This window comes from Protopterus annectens, chromosome 8.part0 (genome assembly GCF_019279795.1).
Source record: "Protopterus annectens isolate FY-2018-M chromosome 8.part0, PAN1.0, whole genome shotgun sequence".
In the NCBI taxonomy this organism is placed as follows: domain Eukaryota; kingdom Metazoa; phylum Chordata; order Ceratodontiformes; family Protopteridae; genus Protopterus; species Protopterus annectens.
The window spans coordinates 1,922,697,547-1,922,717,249 of NC_056741.1; the positions used below are offsets into that span (position 1 = coordinate 1,922,697,547).

At 40.6% G+C, this 19,703-nt stretch overlaps 1 protein-coding gene across 1 annotated transcript in view; it reads left to right on the forward strand.

Annotated features, from left to right (window-relative positions):
* The window catches only part of ELMO3 (engulfment and cell motility 3), a 1,057,243-nt gene that overhangs the window by 416,085 nt on the left and 621,455 nt on the right, over positions 1-19,703 (forward strand). Inside the window, exon 5 of the mRNA XM_044081425.1 lies at positions 17,074-17,124. Coding sequence (XP_043937360.1) covers positions 17,074-17,124 — 51 coding nt within the window. The remainder of the gene's footprint in view (positions 1-17,073; positions 17,125-19,703) is intronic.

Below are 19,703 nucleotides of genomic sequence, written 5' to 3' on the forward strand. Positions count from 1 at the left end.
CACTCAATCGCACACTTACCTAAACCCGACCCGTAACTTTCCACCACAGCGCTGAAACTATCGAAGCAACAGAAACGGACAACTGAATTATTTCCCTAGGAAAAAAAATGTTTTTCTGTTGCTTCGATATTTTCAGCTTTCGCTGAATAGGGTTCGATTTTAGAACATTGGAAGTTTTGAAACTTTGATGTTCTAATATAGAACCCACATAATGTAGTGAATACACTGGTTATACTAGATAAGGTGAGCTCCTTATTTAACATATTCGACTGTCATAGAATACTTACAGCTTTTTGGCTATTCATCCTTTTTATGAAAGTTTTGTACTCATTTTCCCAACTGAAAGGACTTTCACATTATGCAGTCTTCTTACAAGAACATAATCAAATTTATTGTCATACTTTTCCCCCTACTGAGACCCAGTCAAGTACTTATACTGGGCCTCTCTTCTAATGAGAAGAGACTGTACACAGCTGTTTTATACATCAGTTTTTACCAATAAAAGCCTTGCAGGGACCTAGCTAGCATAACTTGTAAGCACTTATCCGCCTAGGTGTTATATCCTGCAGATTACTGCTGCTGGATGTTTTACATTCCAGAATAAAAGCTTTTATTTACCCCAGCTGTGTATTAAACTGTCAAGAAAGCTTCAGAGGCTTTTTTATTCTTCTGCTTTAAAACAATATTTAAAGAAGTGCTTTGCAGTTTTTTCTGTTAGTTCCTGTTTCACCAGAAAGCATTGAAAATTTTGTTTAGCTTAAATAGAAGCCCATCTATGTTATGCTCTCCTGAATTTTTGATTAATGCACAGGCCAGGTGCATAGGACTTTTGAATACACATTTTATTGACAGAAATTGGCTTGATTACTGCTATACTCCTGTAGCCTGCTACAGTGTATTTGCCTTTGGTCACAGTTGTGCAACCATGCAGTAAGTATATGTAAGTAAGCGATGGGGGGTCCCCCCCCACATAAAACACTCGAGTGAGTGTTTTGTTGGTGTGGGTGTGTGTAGGATTGTGTGTAGAAGATGTTTGTTGGTCTGAATGTAAAGAGAGTTGCAACATGCTTTGTTGTGATTGTGTGAGTGATTATGTTGAGTGCATTGATACTGCAAATAGTATAGAAACTGCAAAACAAAACAAAATAAGAAAGCTTGCCCTAGGTGTAATGAGAGACTGCACTCCCTACCCTTCTAACTTACAAAACCATACTTCAAATCTGTTTGCACCTAGTAATTTATTAGGTTCCCCTTGTCTAAGAGCTAGGTTATCTTCAGCTGTACCAAAGGAGGCTGTAATTACTGCAGTCATTAAGGCAACATCTGTGGACCCGCCAGAATAGAATACTTAACTTCTGTTTCAAAGCAAGGTTGTTAGTATCTAGCCTGACTCCTTTTTAAGAATTCATGACCTACCATTTTGGTCTCCTTTAGGATCCATCATAACAATGAAACACCATGTATTATGGCACACATATGGGCATCCTACACAACTGTTGGCATTCTTTTCTTTGTTTGGTTTGCCTTTTAGTCTTCAGGTCAAATGTGTGGGGTGGACTAGATTCAGTCATTCATCTAATTATGTACTGCATCACAAGCTCAACAGATCTCTTGGTTGTGGCTTTTATTATTCATGGTGAACATGCTTCTATTCTAGGAGCGCTTTTAAAAGCGGAGTTTCAGATATCCTTCTTTTACAGGTGAAGCTCATTTCTACCTCTGCTTTCCTTATCTACAAATATTTGATCATTGTTCAGTTGAAAACTGCCTGAATGAAATCATTACAAGGATTATCAAAAGCTTAACTGTGCCATTCTGGAGGTATTGCTTATCCATATGACTGTGAAGCCTCCACTGCTCCATACTTACTCTGATACTGTTTTATGGAGGATTAAACAAGAATTTGTGGCAAGGAAGTGGAATCTTGATTTGATCCCCAATGATCAGTTTAAAGAGATCAGATGACGCCATTGTTGAAATATCCTGTTTCCTTCTTAAACAACTAATGCAATCTGCTGACCTTGCTACATACTAATTAATTTAATCATCTGCTATTGCTTGTGTCGTGTGCGTGTGTGAGTGTGTGTGTGTGTGTGTGTGTGTGTGTGTGTGTGTGTGTGTGTATGTGTGTGTGTGTGTGTGTGTGTGTGTGTGTGTGTACTGTCTTTCTTATCAAATGTATTATGTAATGGCTAAATTCATCAAACAGAATGCATCGCAATTAGAATGAGCAGCAGACCATCACTAAATATTTGTAGGTTACTGATTTTTTCCCCCTATCTCTGGTACTATCTGATCTTCGTACATGGGAGGTTAGGGGAACTTATTTTGATTTTTTTTTGTAGGTTTTCATTGGGTTTGCCTTCCATCAAGGTGTTTTTCGGTGGCTATGAGTTTGGGGAGGGGACGTGTGTGTGTGTGTGTGTGTTTGCATATATATATATATATATATATATATATATATATATATATATATATATATATATATATATACACACACACACACACACACACACACACACATACACATACTGCAATACTCTCTACTTCCTGGATAGTTGTATTTTCCTATTGTGGGTCTTCAGTACCTCCAGCTGAACTCTATGACCAGCTTGTTGATAGGCACTCTCTACTTAGTCTACTATCACCATTTTGCACCTGTTTTATATGGTCTGACAGTACAAATGTTCTGAACACTGCTGTCTATCTTAAGTAAATTTACTTTGACATAGATCATATTTTGACAATAAATGTATTAGTTGAGAATAGGAGTGTTTACTGAGATTACACAAAAGCAAATTACAACAACTAACTTACAAACAAAGGAAACCAGTATTTGAAATATTCTCCAATTATAATTCACACTGTAAGCTACCAGAAAATAATGCAGTAATATATTTTTGTCATTTGAATGACAGCTCATATGGTTAATTTTTTTAAGCATGTTTCCCATGATCTCATGCTTTAACAATCAGTAATTTTCCTTTGCATAGTAATGCCCCATTCATTACAGAATTTATAATTAAAGCAGCGTCAGAACACAGTAGCAGGCTGCTGGTATGTTTCTAATTGCAGTCTTTTGACAGTGGACCTAATTCATAAATGTTACCATACCTTTTGTGTTCAGACACATCCCTGTCATTGCACAAAGTTAGACAGCTCGGCATCAGGCTGTCTCTGAATGTGCTACATTCCAATGAGGCAGTTAGGGTAAGAGGCATACATATAATTAACCATGTGCTTTCTAACCCAGATCTTTCAGGGAAAGCATTTATACGTTGAGCAATTCTGTATAGATAAGCATGGCCACTCCTTGCTGACTGCTGCAATGAATATGGCAAAAATTCCATGTTCATTCATTGTGGTAGGATAGAAGTAAGATAAGGCTGGGAGGCATATGCAAGGGGCTACATGAGTGAATGTATGTGTGAGTGTGTTTCTTCCTGGAAGGTAGAAATAGAGGGAATAGTGAGGGCTTACTTTATGGTGTGTGTGTGTGTGTGTGTGTGTGTGTGTGTGTGTGTGTGTGCGCGCGTGCGCGCGCGCACTTGTGTTTATAGGTAACTGTGTCAGTGAGTAACATCTGACAGGGAAGGGGTGTTTTGTGTGTGTGTGTGTGTGTGTGTGTGTGTGTGTGTGTGTGTGTGTGTGTGTGTGTGTGTGTGTGTGTGTGTGTGTGCATGTGTGTGTTGGCTGGAATGACTGTCATACTTCCAAACACTGCTAGACTACAGTAGGGCCTGCTGCACTGGGTAGGGGTACCACTAGTCACCAAGGCTATTCATTAGGAATACATCCCAACCTTGCAAGCACTCGCCCTTGCATGAATTTGCTGAAGGATATGAAGTGTGAAATTCATATGTTTGGCATTGTGGACTGACTATAATCATCCCCGAATTATGTGGGCAGGAGAAAAGCAGACATCATGGATGATCTGACAACAGGAACAGGTATGGGTTAAGTGGTGGATGTGCGTGTTTGTGCTTCACTGTGTGATTGTGTGCTGATCTGCGCTTAGTGGTATGGACCATAATTCAGAAACATGAAAGTTGTTGTATAACGAGGTCTTTCCTCGTTGTGGCTAATGTGTCTTTGAATCACAAAGTACTGCATTGTGTTAAAAGGACCTTTTTACTGAGGCCCTTAACATAATGCAGTAGCACTTTAATGAGTCTTGCATAGCGTCTTTTGTTTACACTGCAGTTTCTGCATATCAAGCTTGACTTTGCTCTTTTATTTCAACACAAAACACATAGATGTTGCATAATGTCTAAAATAATGTCACAGAGCACAATACATTTATTGGCCTAGTTTGCTTAGAAATAATCTAAAATAATTCTGCTAGAAAAATCCATTTTGGCACTTGTGCTTTCGATAGAATGGCTAGTTCCATCAAAGGTGACCTGAAGTGAATTGGTATTGTCTTGCCTGGCTCAACGAAAAATAGTATCCTCCAGTGTTAAACATTTGCAGACTTTCATCCATCATCACACCTTCATGTAGATGTCAGGGAGCTGTTGTTTATTTTTACAATATGACTCAAGACTTAATCTTTCTGTCAACCTTCACGGCTGTGGAATTGACTACCATTGCGTCTTTGAAAGTGCCACAATGGCCTCTTGTAGGAGGACACTGAAGCTATGCTTATTATATAAGATGTAACCAAATCTGAATCCTGAGATGGTATGATTTTTATATCTTTATAGGCTTTTTTGTTCTGTCTTTATTTTTTGCACTCTGCTTATCACGAAGTACAAAATCGAATATAGAATGACTGATTAATTGTTGTCAAATTCTGTGCAGTATCTGATATTGTCATTATCGTGTTAACCATTATATCTGTGCTAGTTGCAGTGTTCTATTTTTTTTTTATTATTTATACTGAGATTTTGCATTATTAATGAACTGAAATACTTCCTGGACTTCCTATATCAGTAGTATTATTTGTTCTAGAAGGATCAGACAGTCACCAAAGCGAAAGAGCAAGTAAATGAAAAAAAAAAAAAAATACAGACAGAATCTACTGTATGTAGTCCCTTGGAATATAGCAATAACACTATCAAAGTGTCTGTAGCTCCAACATCAATGAGATGCAAACACTCCTAAAAACAGCTGCACAGAGCTCAGTTTCAGCTGTTTGTGGAGCAGATGCAGGGCACAAATGGGTATCCTGTAGGACAGTTATTTTATATTCCACTGCAGTTCCCATGGACTGTTTACAAATGACAAGCTAGTAGCGTGCAATGTGCAGTGTTCATATGTTCATTGGTTGATATGCTGCTGGATAAGTTGGCCTTATACTTAGCATTGTGGAAGGCATCTGTGGGCTACCACCCACTGTGTTCCATTCATTTTAGTATTATAGTTAATATGGAGGCAGCACTTGAATACTGAGTAACACACTTTCCCCACACATCTTGCTACTGTTGCATATCTGATCATATTGTGTTGCAGGTACAATCTGAAGCACATATTTATAGGCTATATGTAACACACTCTTAAGAGAATGAATACATATTTTCCTTAAGCTGATTGTATGAAATAGTAAGGTGTGGGTGTTTGTGTGTTGTATGCACAAGTGTGTGCATACAAAATGAGGTGGAGTTTTAGTTTAGATGAAGGTTGTTACCATATAGACCTTGGCAGTGTGTATTGTATGGTATCTTTTGCACAAGCTAAGAACACTGGCCTTTTGCATATGAGCATGACCATCCTGATTGTTTCATCCAGCATATGGTTCAGTAAGATTTTTCTTCATGTTCTGTATGAACATTAAAACTTTCTTGCAGTATCAGTTTCACAGCACATTTGCTTTATTATTTTTGAAGATACTTGAGCTCAGATGTCCTTCAGGAATGCAACTGCAGTCCTAACATATGGGTTGTCCTGCCTCAGGCAGCCCTTCGGTCGGCCAGATTCCAAAGTCAGGGTCCGGCGTCGGCCGATGTCGCCTCCTCCCCGACGTCAGAGCGGCTGGAGTATAAAGGCATCAGCCGTCGCCATCTTCTTCAGTCTTTCTTGCCGCGCGGTGCCCGAAGCAGAAGCAGTTCACAAGTGCCGGTCGGTCAGCTCCGGTGTTTTCAGTTACTGAAGTCATCTAAAAGCTAAGTACCCTGTTGGTGGACATTTTTTCTTGCCTCAGCCAATGTCAGAACAAATTGAGAAAGTTAATAATTGTTTGTCTTGTGGTAAACAAATACCTCATAAGGACTTTCATTCTTACTGCCTCCCTTGCCTGGGCCCAGACCACGACGTTTCGGCCTGTGCTGCCTGTGCCGCCTGTGCTTGCTTTAATAAGCGCACTCTCAGGCGCCGGGCAGAGTTTGCCGAAGACTTTTTTGGCAAATCTTATGCTTACAACATGTCGTCGGAACAACCGACAGCACAAACTACCAAAAAACGAAAGGACCGGGACCGACATCCTCAGCCCGCGTCTTCCACCAATTTAACGCCTAAGCCCTCCACGAGTGCTTCTGTCCCTTTGGAAGCAGTAATTCAACCACTCCAGGCCGACGACACCACGTTAACTCATCCCTCGGTCTTGGAGGCTACTCCGGTGCTGGTTGTTGATTTTCCTCCGGAAACCGAAGTTCTGGATCTACCCGACACCATTCCAGTGGACAAAGTTACCCCTGCCCGTGGGGCAGCTAGGCCTCCTGTATCCATGTCAATCAAGGCCTTTGCACGTGCTAAGGCCGCCAGCCAGGCCAAGGCCCATCCCAAGTCTGCTTCTCAGGCTCCTTCTTCTGACAAACAAATCATGTCTCTGGCTGCAGATCTTATTTCTCTTATTAGGGGGTCTCAGCCTCACCCAGACAGAGGTTCTCAGCCGCCTGCAGAAAAAAGGCCTAGAACTGAGCAGGCAGACAACCTCTCTTCAGATGAAGCCTCTGGGGATTCAGAGCATTCAGAAACCCAAGAGGAATCCTTCCAGGCCTATGAGGACTCTGATGCTGAAGAATCTATTCCCTCTGCCTCCCCTCCAGAGGATTTTTCTTTCGGTGAAGTCCTCCACTCCATGAGGGAGCATTTTAAGTGGCAGGGTCAGGAATTTTCTGATTCCAGGAAAAGGCTACGTACCTTCCTTAAGTTACCCCAGCACAGACCTTTAGCTATTCCGCCAGTTTTGGATGTCCTGGATGATGTTTTCTCCGACTCCAGTGCTTCCCCTGATTCTCTCCCTCCTGCTCCTGTCAAGCCAGACCGATATTATAGGGTCCCTGACACTCACAAGCATCTCTTTAAGGCCCACTCTGTGGATCTAGAAACTATTTCACAGGGCCCCAAAGGAGTGGCTACCTCCTCAGCCAGGAATCCACTGCCAACTGACAGGGAAACAAGGTCCCTGGAGAGATGGGGTAAAAAAGTCTATACCTCTACCACCCTTGCCATGAGGTCTCTTAACTACCTTTTTCATATGTTTCAGTACCAGGATTATTTACTGGATGATTTGCAGAAAAAGATAGCCTCTCCTGAGCCTATAGATAGAAAGCATTGCAGGATTTGGTTCATAATACCCAGCAGGTTAGTAATCATTTTCTACAGTGTGGTTATGATGCATTGGAGGCTTCATGTAAGGCAGCTATGACAGGGGCTGTTATCCGTAGACATGCTTGGTTGAAAGAACAGCCATTGCCAGATCATGTTAAAGTAAAGCTCCTGGATGCACCTCTGGATAAACAGAAGCTTTTTGGAGCTAATGCTCAGGATGTGTTGAAATCTATTGAAGAGAAGGCAAAATCAGTTCAAACAGTAAAGGATTTCCTCCAGGTTCAGCCCCCAAGGTTCAGCCGGAATTGGCCTTCAAAGAATTGGTCCTTTCCAGACTCTGACAAGTTTCAAAGGGGAAAGAACAGGCGTGCACGAGGTAGAGGGCAATACAGAGGCTCCTACAGGGGACGCCAATGACAACCACAAAATCAAAGAAATGGCACAGGTAGTACACCTGCACCACAGGGACAATCACAATGACTTACCTTTCACTCCGCCTACCAAGGCTCAAAGAGAAGCACCTATAGGTGGAAAATTATCTGTATTCTCAAAAAACTGGCACATTATAACAAAGGACAATTGGATTCTGGACATAATAGACAGAGGTTACAGGTTCCACTTCCATACCTTACCAACAGGACAAGGCATGCCAAACCTGCCACAAAATCAAAGGGCAGAGGCTCTCATAGAAGTCTCAAAGCTGTTACAAATAAAAGCAATAGAGAAGGTTCCTCCTCAGGAACAAGGCCAGGGATTTTACTCAAGATTGTTCCTTGTTCCAAGAAAAGAAAAACAATGGAGGCCTATATTGGACTTGTCCATTCTAAATACTTTTCTCATGGTGCCAAAATTCAAGATGCTGACATTACAGCAACTTCTTCCCATGCTGGGCAAGGGGTTTTGGCTGGTTACTCTGGACCTCAAGGAGGCATACCTGCATGTCCCTATCAGACACAGTTGCAGAAGATACCTCAGATTTCTTGCAGCATTGCCGTTTGGCTTATCTACTGTGCCCAGAGTATTCACGAAATGCCTGGCATCAGTAGTGGCACATTGCAGACTCCAAGGGATTCAAATATACCCTTACCTGGACGACTGCCTAATTCAAGCAGACAGCAAACAGACCTTGATAAGACACTTGGATTACGTCATTCAATTGCTGCAGGCTTTGGGATACACAGTCAACATTCAAAAATCAAGATTACTGCCATCCCAAGAGATTATGACTACACATGAGAAAGCTGCAATGGTACCTAAAAAGCTTGTGGTCACAACACAGCCACAACCTAGAAGACATAATACCACTCATACCATGCCTGCAAAGGGAATTTTTGTGGTGGGCTCAAGCAAGTCACTTAAACGAAGGCATGCTTTTCAACAAACCTCCAACAAGCCAAACTATTACAACAGACGCCTCAGACCTTGGATGGGGGGCGCACATGGACGGCAGATGCATTCAAGGGCAATGGACTCCCATGGAGATGCATCAGCATATAAATCAAAAAGAGATGTTGGCAGTGATACATGCAATAGAAGCCTTTGGAAAATCTCTTCAACAAGGTCATCTGCTAATAAGAACAGACAACACCACTGTCATGTGGTACATAAACAAACAAGGGGGCACTCATTCCTACCCCCTCTGCAGACTAACAATGATTCTTTGGGAAAAGTCCCTGAAACTGAACATCTACTTGCAATCCCAGTTTGTTCCAGGCAAGGACAATGTTCTGGCAGACAGATTGAGCAGAAATTTCTTGGATCCACACGAATGGATGCTACACCCATGCATTTTCGCACAAATAGCATCTGCATGGGGAAGACCAGACATAGACCTTTTTGCATCTCATCTCAATCATCACCTGGAAAGGTTCTGCACAAGGATACACCATCCTCTAGCTTGGAGAATGGATGCTCTTTCCTTCAGCTGGAATGCTCTAACAATTTATGCATTCTCTCCTCTACCTTTTCTCACCAAGGTGTTACTGAAGATCAAGGCAGAACAGCCAAAAGGAATCTTGATAGCTCCAGACTGGCCAAGGCAACACTGGTATCCACTACTATTGAGCATAACTCACTCCAAACCGTGGCCCTTGCCTCAATGGCCTCTGCTCCTGACTCAACACAGTTACAAGACTGTTCATCAGAACCTGCAAACCCTAAAGCTAACAGCTTGGAGAGTTCCATAACTCAGACCCATGACTCACTCTCTGAAAAAGTTCAGGAAATTTTGCTGGAAGCTCGCAGACCTTCCACCAGAAAAACCTATTCGGCCAAATGGAAGAGATTCACCATCTGGAATGTCAACAAGGGCCAGGATGCATCATTGGTGAACATACCTCAGATATTGGAATACTTGACAGAAATGTTTCACAGTGGCCTCTCATACTCTTCCATCAAAATCCACGCTTCAGCTATCTCAGCACATTACAACTGTGATCCACCTGTGTTCTCGCATCCTTTGCTAAGACAGCTTCTAAGAGGCATAAAGAATATCAAACCTCCAAGGAAGCTACCAATTCCTGCATGGGACCTCAATTATGTCTTGGAAAAATTAACTCTTCCTCCTTTTGAACCAGCAGCAACTTCAGAAATGCAATTTCTCTCTTGGAAATTGGTTTTCCTGTTGGCAGTTCCTCCTTTTCTCATCTTTCATCAGGACAGAGTTTCCCTTAGGACCAATCCTTCATTCATGCCTAAGGTGATATCCAGAGTGTCTCTAAACCAAGCAATTCACCTGCCTACTTTCTTTCCTAACCCTCAAAATAAAGGGGAAAAGCTGCTGCATACTTTAGACATTCACAGACAACTATGCTACTACTTGGACAGAACAAATTCCACCAGAAAGTCTGACCAACTGTTTGTAGCCTATGCTGCTGGAGTACAAGGAAAAGCAGTCACCAAACAAACATCTCAAAATGGATTGGACACTGCATCAGGTTCTGTTATTCTTTTCATGGAAAAAGTGTGCCAGCCAATATTAGACCACACTCCACCAGAGCTATGGCCACATCCACAGCTTTTCTAAGAGGAGTGGCTACAAAAGATATTCTAGAGGCTGCTACATGGAGGTCCGTGCATACATTTACCAAACACTACAACCTGCCATTATACTCCAGATCCCGAGCAGGCTTTGCTTCGGCAGTCCTGCAGGGCCTTCTAGCTACACCATCTCTTGCTTAGTCCTACCACCCCCAGCTTGGCTATGGTATTCAACCCATATGTCAGGACTGCAGTTGCATTCTTGAAGGACATAGTACAGTTTTGTACCTACCATAAATGTAGATGTCTGATAGATATGCAACTACAGTCAGGTTTTCCCTCCCTCGTACCCCTCTGTTTTTCCACTTTTGGGTCCTTTCTCCCCTTACCTATCAGCTGGGGATATATCTGTTTATTACTGTTGTGCATGTCTGGTTTTATCTGTTTATCCATTCACAAAATTTAGCCTTCCTTGGAGGGCACCTGGCATCTGGGGCAAGAAACACTGAAGAAGATGGCGTCGGCTGATGCCTTTATACTCCAGCCGCTCTGACGTCGGGGAGGAGGTGACATCGGCCGACGCCGGACCCAGACTTTGGAATCTGGCCGACCGAAGGGCTGCCTGATGCAGGACAACCCATATGTCAGGACTGCAGTTGCATATCTATCGGACATCTACATTTATGGTAGGTACAAAACTGTACTTTCTCTGTGATCAAGAAAACTTTCTTGCAGTATCAGTGTCTGAACATGTTGCACATTCAATATTTTTTATTTTTGGAAGATAAGAAGACTAAGGTTCTGAGTTTATTGCTGGTACTTGGATTCATCTTCCATTGTTGATGTTGCCTTTCAGGATGGGGAAAGGGAGGGCCCTGCACTTCTGAGGTGCTGTCGTTCATACAAGTCATTATACCAGGGTCATCTCTGCAGCAGTTTGTAGTAGTTCAGGTGGATGCCAAATATCCCTTGAGTTTATTCACTGTAAAATAGTGATACCGATGTGCTCTGTCTACTTTTCCCACATGCAGTGTAAGTAACCCAAAAAGTTCATATTGGTTTAATGCATTTAGCACGCGCGCGCGCGTGTGTGTGTGTGTGTGTGTGTGTGTGTGTGTGTGTGTGTGTGTGTGTGTGTGTGTCTGTAGGGACCCATTTGGTTCATCAGTAAGTACTTGTTTGAGCACTATTCATTGGGAAGAATTCAGTGGTATCTCCTCTCATTGAGATTGCATAGCATGGGGAGGGGAGATCGGAGTGGAAGTTTGCACATATTCCCACTTTTGTGTGATCTTAGAGACATGGAAGTGAATTGGACTTCCTCTCCTACAAATAGCACCTTCTCACCTTTTTTGTTTTGTTTTTAATGGCTGGGTTTCATTGTGTTTCACATAAGGTATTTGCTGTTATGTAAGTTGCATTGATTGTCTAATGTAGACTATGTGCATGTGTCTGTCTAGCTATATGTATATGTATGAATGCATACATTTGTGTGTTTGTGCGTGTATGGAAAACATCCATATAATTATAACTTCATAATGTGCAACATTTTTTACACTGGCAGAAGTGACTGAAACACATTTGATTGCTTCTGTGTGCATTAAGTACATATGAAATCACGAACAGTGGGGATCAGGGAATTTGCCCTTTCCCCACTGTAGCGAGATCTCATATTTATATAGCTAGCAGAAGGTGTTGGGGAGGATCAGAGGGGTTTACTCCCTGCAAAAACATAACATTTCTGGAGTCTTTTTTGTTTTCATTGTTATATGTTTCAAGCTTTTTGTATTGATGTTTTATTAGTCGATGTTTGTACTTCAATATTTCGAAATACATCTGTGTGTATTTGCATACATCTTTGTGCGCATATGTTTACATGTGCATCTGTTAGATTTGCCATAATAATAATGGAAGTGCTAGCTGATGTTAAGGTAAATATCAGGACATTTCCTAGATTCCAAATTATTTGGACAGGTTCAATAAACTGGACCTGCTCTTTCTGTTTGGTGTTGCACACTTGAAGTATTTCAGTCTGGCCGTAGGAAAACCTGAGAGCAGTCAGCAAAGAATTGAAAAAAGATCAGCTACAGTGGCATGGGGGTATAAAGCCTATACTATGATCCAAGCTACCTGAGGTTTGATTAGTGAGATGGGGTCTTGTTGGGGGATAGGGAGTGTGTGTGTCTGCGCATGCCCTCTGGGATTGAATTCCTGGTTAAGAGTGGGTTGGTAACGCTGTTCACAAAACAGGGAAGGAAGCAGAGCCATTGATTACATCACACAAAGGCATAAAAGTACATTATATTGCCCTATTGCATGCTTAAAGCTTTGAATGGTACAGTCAAGTACAGGGGATAACAAGGCTTAATTTAAAATTCAGTCCTATGCTATGCAGATGGTGGTTCCTCCTCTTGGTTCTCCTGATTTTGCCCCAAGGAATGAATGGGTCATAGGGCTGTCAATCCAGAGAAAAAAATGGGCAACCTAGAAAGACTGGAATGTTAGAAAGACAAGGAGACCAAACTTAAAAAAAAAAAAAAAAACACACATACACAAGAGACTCAATAATGGTAGAAACAGATTATTTACCCTTGTGACAAATTAAATCCCTCCAGACCTCTTCCTTCCAATGTGGTAGTTATGTTCTCAGTGTTCTGATAATGCAGTCATTAGCTTTCCACATATTTATTGTTATATGATTCAGGCGGTGGCTTGTAGGCCTGCATATCACTTTTGTCAGCCCAGCCAGTACTGCACTAGCTTGTAAACACATGACCCTTCTGATCATGTGGAAGTTGTTACCACCAGATCCTCTTGAGCCATTGACTTCACTTTTGCTAGCTGATCTGTCAACAGCATTTTAACACATAAAGGCTCATGTTCATTGGACAATCACTCTGATATAGTGAGTCAGTGTTTTTTAGCTGTTGGCTTTTAACTGTGCATAGACCACTCAGGAACACATTTATTTCCTTCTATTAATTTGTTATTCAGGTCCAGGCCTATTTTCAGAGGGGTTCTGAGGAGAAGAGCCCCCATGTTATGATTTCAACCATAAACAGACTGCATGCTGCAGTATTACAATAAGAACCATTTAGGTAAAGCACTGGAAAGAATGCAGTGATATCAGACAGATAAATGTACTCATTCACATCCCCAACCACTGGTGTGCACTTCAGTTTTAATTGGAAACAAAGAAACGTAACCCAGATTTATTTTCACTGGTTAAGTAGGAGAGGTCAGAGTAGCTGAGCTTGAAACGTAGGCTTTAATGTCAAACTGCTTGGCCCACCATTTAGAGACAGATCTGGAATTGTCATCTTCTGATGGTTTAGTCTGCTCTATAATAAGCCAAGATTTTGGAAATTTCCACTAGTATTCCATTGCATAACCATTTATATGCAATATGGCAACTGATCCCTACTTTAAGGCTGATATCTGAGGAGGAAACAGCTTGTCAAAGGTACTTCACTATTACTCAGAACACTCAAAGTGTAGGAACACCTCAGTGTATGCAGAGCACAAAGCAGCCAGTATACCGTGCAGCTTGGCCTAAATTCTGCAGTAGTTACTTTCCATGCAACAGCCAAGGGTAATCTGTTACATAATGTAGGCAGCGTCTGCATAGCAAAGGGATCCAGTTTAAGTGAATTGCTAATGAATATTTCTTAGGGGAAAAATTGGCAGTATTACTTGCACTAGAGTATATGGTTTGTATTAGATAACAGTCTTATAAAAACATGACACTCTCATTGGTCAGTTAGTGTTCTAATGGGGTAAATTAATGTTTAGTAGAGGACCTGGTGAAAAATGGGAGTGCCTGTTTATGACAATAAAATCCATGTACCAGGGCACAGTAAAATGATTTCTCTAACAGGAATTAGGAGTAGGATTGTGACATCAGCAAATCTTATACTTCAAATACATTTCTAAGCAAAAATAATATCCTCAGAGTTGACTTATAGTTTACACAGCTGATGGTAGGGCAGGTTGGGGGGTAGACTATCAGCCAATAATATACCATAAGGCTTACATTATTTTATTTTTATATATATAATACAGAATAATTCCTACTGACTTGAACTACCAGAAAAGCATTATGCCTCTGTCATGTGTTCTTTTTATATCAAATAAATATAAAAATAAATACATATTAAACCTTTAAACATAACTTTTTACTGATAAATTTCATTTTTTGAGTATAATAATATCCCCAGCATGGTCACTGCAGGGAAACATCAGACCTTCCATGGGTGTAGTTGTCCTCTGCCTGTGGAATCAGGCTTTACAATGTTCCCAGGTTGTCCATTATTCTCCTGTAATGCCCATCCTGTTGCACATTTTTTTCCTTATAGTTGCTCCATCAGTGTTTGATCATGTACATCTGCTAGGTGAGGCAAACATCATCCCTCGTCTCATCAGTATATAATAAACAGGGTACTACTACAAATAAAGGTCTATGCCTGTAAAATGTATTGTTAATATTATGAAAGTGTTCTAAAAGAATTTGCTAGAGTTGGATTATCCATTGCAGAATAAGTACAAAACTTGGCCATATAGTCAGTATTTGGCTAAATCAGGGATTTGTATACTGACAGAATTTTAACAGCCCTTCCAATACTATACATAGAAATCAAAGTTATTAGTCTAAAGACTTTATGTTTTATGAGTGATGATATACAATTTTAAAGTTATCATCAAACTATGTATGTATCTTTAAATTTATCAATGATTTGTAGACATTTATTTTTGATGATAAAACTACACATAATAGAATTCTAACCTAAGTACATTTCAGCTCATTTAGGTTATGAAATGAATTTAGGTCATACTGAACTTTATTAACTCTTGCCAAGGAGGCAGAAGTTCTTCCTGACTTGCAGCTGTCCATAAACATAGAATGTCATGTATATTCATTAGTAGTAAATCCAGAAGAAAGGGTATTGAAACATTTGACACCCAACCCTTTGACTTTGGGAACTCTGCATACCATTTTACCTGTTTTTTGTTGTCTTAATTAAATAAAATAAGAAAATACATGACTATTACCTTTAGTCAGGTACCAAATAAAAAATCCATAAATGCATAACAGTAAATTTGGCCTACTAAAATCCATAATACCTGAAACTAACTGAAAAAAAAGTAAGTATTCATCTCATGGACTTCTACACACTAAAACATACAGATCCAAATGAGATCATCCCTTAATTGTCTGTAATAAATAGAAAAAAATAAATTATGCCTTTTCAATTTAATTTCTTATGAAACAATCAAATGCTTTTTTTTTTTTCGAAATTCTTCTGACCTTTTCTAATCTAGAAATATCAGGTCTGAAAAATACAGAAAAATCTGATTCATATTCCATACTAGGTCGTATAACTGTTTTATAAATAGATCTACAATTATTTGGATCATATTTAATTCTTTTTTTCATAAACAGGTATAGTAGCAGTCTGTAAGTATTGGAGATATAGCTTTGGTTTTGTTTTGCTTGAATAACATGCTGAGTGGTTTAGTCAAGAGAACAGTTTCAAGTATGTTTGGGTATGTTACAAGAACATATGCTTCAACAGTTTTTAACCCTTTTTAAAATGTAAACATGAAAGATTTGTAGGTCATTGGGCAATAATTCATTTCATCACAGGAGTTAACTAGAACAACTAAAGGAGAGGAACATTTTGAAAATCAAGTTTTAAGTTATAAATAATGCGTAAATTAAACTGTTAAACAGGATATAGTTGATTTTTGTAGGCCTCCATGTATTTTCCATTGTGATCCTTCCTGTATTCTGTAGCTTTTTTTTCAGTATCCTGGCACACTGGATGTAGTCTCCTAACTTGAAATTAAACAAGAGTACTCCTGGGGATAGCCAGTGGCTGATGGGTAATCCTCAGTAATGGCTGTCATTGCTGATATTTAAATCTTGGGCTTCAAAGGTCATGTATATTCTCACTTCACAGAGCTTTGTAAAACCAACCTCTGAAATGAAAATGTTGATACTTCTATAAATTAAGCCTAAGTTTGTCCTTGATGATGTTATTATCATAAAATTATATTGTGAACCAACAGAAGTTTCACTTGTGATCTCTCATGTTGTCTGTGAACAGAATTGATCAAACATTTCCAGACTGCTTTAGTTGTTGCAGGTACTTCTTCACTCATGGGCACCTTTTATGTTAGGTTCACTCACATAAAGAAGCCAAACCATGTTAAGTTTTGAGAATAAGATGGGAAGAAGTTGCATGAATGGCAGTTTGTCATATTTTTTAAATGAAATCTTAGAGTTCTAAGGAATAAAATACAAACTCTTCAGTGCTTTGACTAAGTGCTTCCTAGGTAGATGACTCATTTGACAACAATATTTCTTAAGAACTCAAATACCATATACTTATGAAGCTCATTAATAGTGAATAATCTTACAAAATAATTGAAAGTCAGACTTTCTTGTTAAATATTTACTAAGTAGTGTACTTGGTAAAGTATTATGCATGTGATAACTATGGTTTTGTATCCAGTCCATTAAAAAGTATAAAAAATCAAGAATGTTTTCTAGGCTTAAGCAGTCCATTAATGTATATATTTTTTCATTTCTTTTCTTTTCAGAATCGGCTTGATATTAAGAATGGCAGTATCCTACAGCTTACTAAGGCACCGGTAGGTAAAGTCAAGTAAGGTGATGTTCTTCGTGTTTCACTGTTGCAGTCATTACATTTGGGTTATCTGCTTGCAGGTAGCCCTCAGTCGGCCTGATTAACAAAGTCTTGGGTCCTGCATCAGTTCCTGTCCCTTCTTCCATGACGTCAGGTTGTCAGGGGTATAAAACATGCAGCCGACGCCATTACATCAGTCTTTCTTGCCGTGCGGTGCCCAAAGCAGAAGCAGCTCGCAAGTGCCGGTCGGCCGACTCCTGAAATTTTCATTTTCGAGTTTCAGAACCGAAGTCTTCAACTAAAGCTAAGTACCCCATTGGGGAAACTTTTTCTTGCTCCTTACCGATGTCAGTAAACGTTAATAATTGCATTACTTGTGATAAGCAAATACCTCATAAAGATTTTCATTCGTACTGTATTCCTTGCCTAGGCCCTGACCACGATGTACCTTGCTGTCAGTTTTGTGCTTTATTTAATCAGCGCACTATCCGTCTTCGGTATATTTTCACCTCTAAATATTTTGGTTCTCGGTTTAGTTATTGAGAAATGTCATCGGTTAGCCATCCGACTACCGGGATTCCGAAAAAATGCAAAGATAAAGACAGAGACAGGCCGCCGAGGTCCAAAACTGCTGACGACGCTTCTCCTAAGCCAGTTGTCAGTTTGCCAGTACTCAGTGAGAAGCTTTTGCAGCCCCGATATGCCGCAAGATACTTCAACTATGGAACCCGTGGATGTCTCTACCTTGCATGGGTCCGGAGCCGCTGTGCAGGCACCGGCTTCTGAGGGTGTATTCAGGCCTATGGACTTGCATATTAAACCAACGCCTCCTTCTTTACTTAGGCCTAAATCTCGATCCATGCCTAAAAAAACGACGCCCAGGCCACATGCTCAAGCCTCTATGCCTAAAAAACAAATGATAAGAATGGCTGAAGATCTAATAACTCTAATCGGGGTAGCCAACCGCCCCCCCCCCCTTCTAAGAGGCCTAGGACTGGAGTTGATTATGAATCTTCTGATCAGGATTCTGTGTTTTCTGATTCTTCTGATGATCTGGATTTGCCCTTATCTACTTATGAAGATTCTGATGCAGAGGACTCCATTCCCCTCCTGAGGATTTTTCTTTTAGGGAAACCTTACATACTCTAAGGGAGCATTTCCACTGGGAAAGATAGGATTTTTCTGATTCAAAAAAGAGGCTTAGGGATTTCCTTCTCCTACCTCAGCCTAGGCCTTTAGCTATTTCTCCTGTACTAGACATTGTTGATGATGCTTTTTCGGAATCTAGTTTGACCCCTGATTCTCTGCCTACTGGTCCCAGAAAACCTGGCAGATACTACAGGGTCCCTGAGTCCCACAAGTTCCTTTTTAAAAATCCTATTGCAGATCCAGAGACTATTTCACAGGGGCCCAAGGGCATTAAGGCTTCTACTGCTAAAAATCCTACCCCTTCTGATAGAGACTCCAGGGCGCTGGATAGATGGGGTAAGAAGGTTTAAACTTCTGCCATTACGGCTTTAAACTGCCAGTTTCATATGTTTAAGTATCAGCAATATGTTATTGGACTGCTTTATCAGAAAATGTTGTTGATTCCTGACTGTGTGGAAAATAAAGATTTACAGGATTTAATGCATTCTGCTGAACAAGTTGGAAAACATACTTTGCAATGTGGTTTTGATTCATTAGAGGCCTCTTGCAGGGCTGCTGTTACTGGGTCTGTGCTCAGAAGGCATGCTTGGCTTAAGGAGCAGTCTTTGCCTGATCATGTTAAAGCTAAATTGTTGGATGCTCCTTTAAATCAGGGCCGCCTATTTGGCAACAAACTGAGGAAGTTCTTAAAAAGATGGAAGATAAAGCTAAATCTATGCAAACTGTTAAAGATTTTTTACAAGTTCAGCCTCCTAGATTTAGTAGGCACTGGCCCTCTAAGAATTGGTCCTTTCCAGCCCCTTCCAGGTCTTCTCAAGCCAAACCCAGACACAGCAAAAACCCCAGGTTTCAGTCCCAGGGGGGACACAGAACTAAGCAGTGGGGGGCCTCCACTTCCAAATCTGGGAATAATAAGACTCCCCCCTATGGTAAACTGTCTCAATGACTTCCTTTTAAAATTTCCAAGCACTTATCAACTGACTGCCCCTTTGGGGGGAAAGATTGCTCTTAATGCAAAGAATTGGGAACACATTACCCAGGACAAATGGGTTTTAAATATAGTGTCCCAGGGATACAGATTTCACTTCCACACATTGCCAACACCAAGCAGGTGGCCGGACCTACCCCCAAATCAGTGGGCAGAGGCCCAAAAACAAGTACTTTCTGTCTTAAGCATGGGGGCTATTCAGCTAGTACCAGAAGAGGAAAAGGGACAAGATTTCTACTCGAGACTTTTCCTGATACTCAGAAAAGACAATTTGTGGTGTCCTATCATGGATCTGACTCTAAACACCTTTTTGGAGATTCCAAAATTCAAGATGCTGACTCTTCACCAATTACCTCCTATGCTAGGCAAAGATGCCTGGTTGGCAACACTAGATTTATAAGAAGCATACCTGCACATCCCAATCAGGGAATCTTGCAGAAGATACC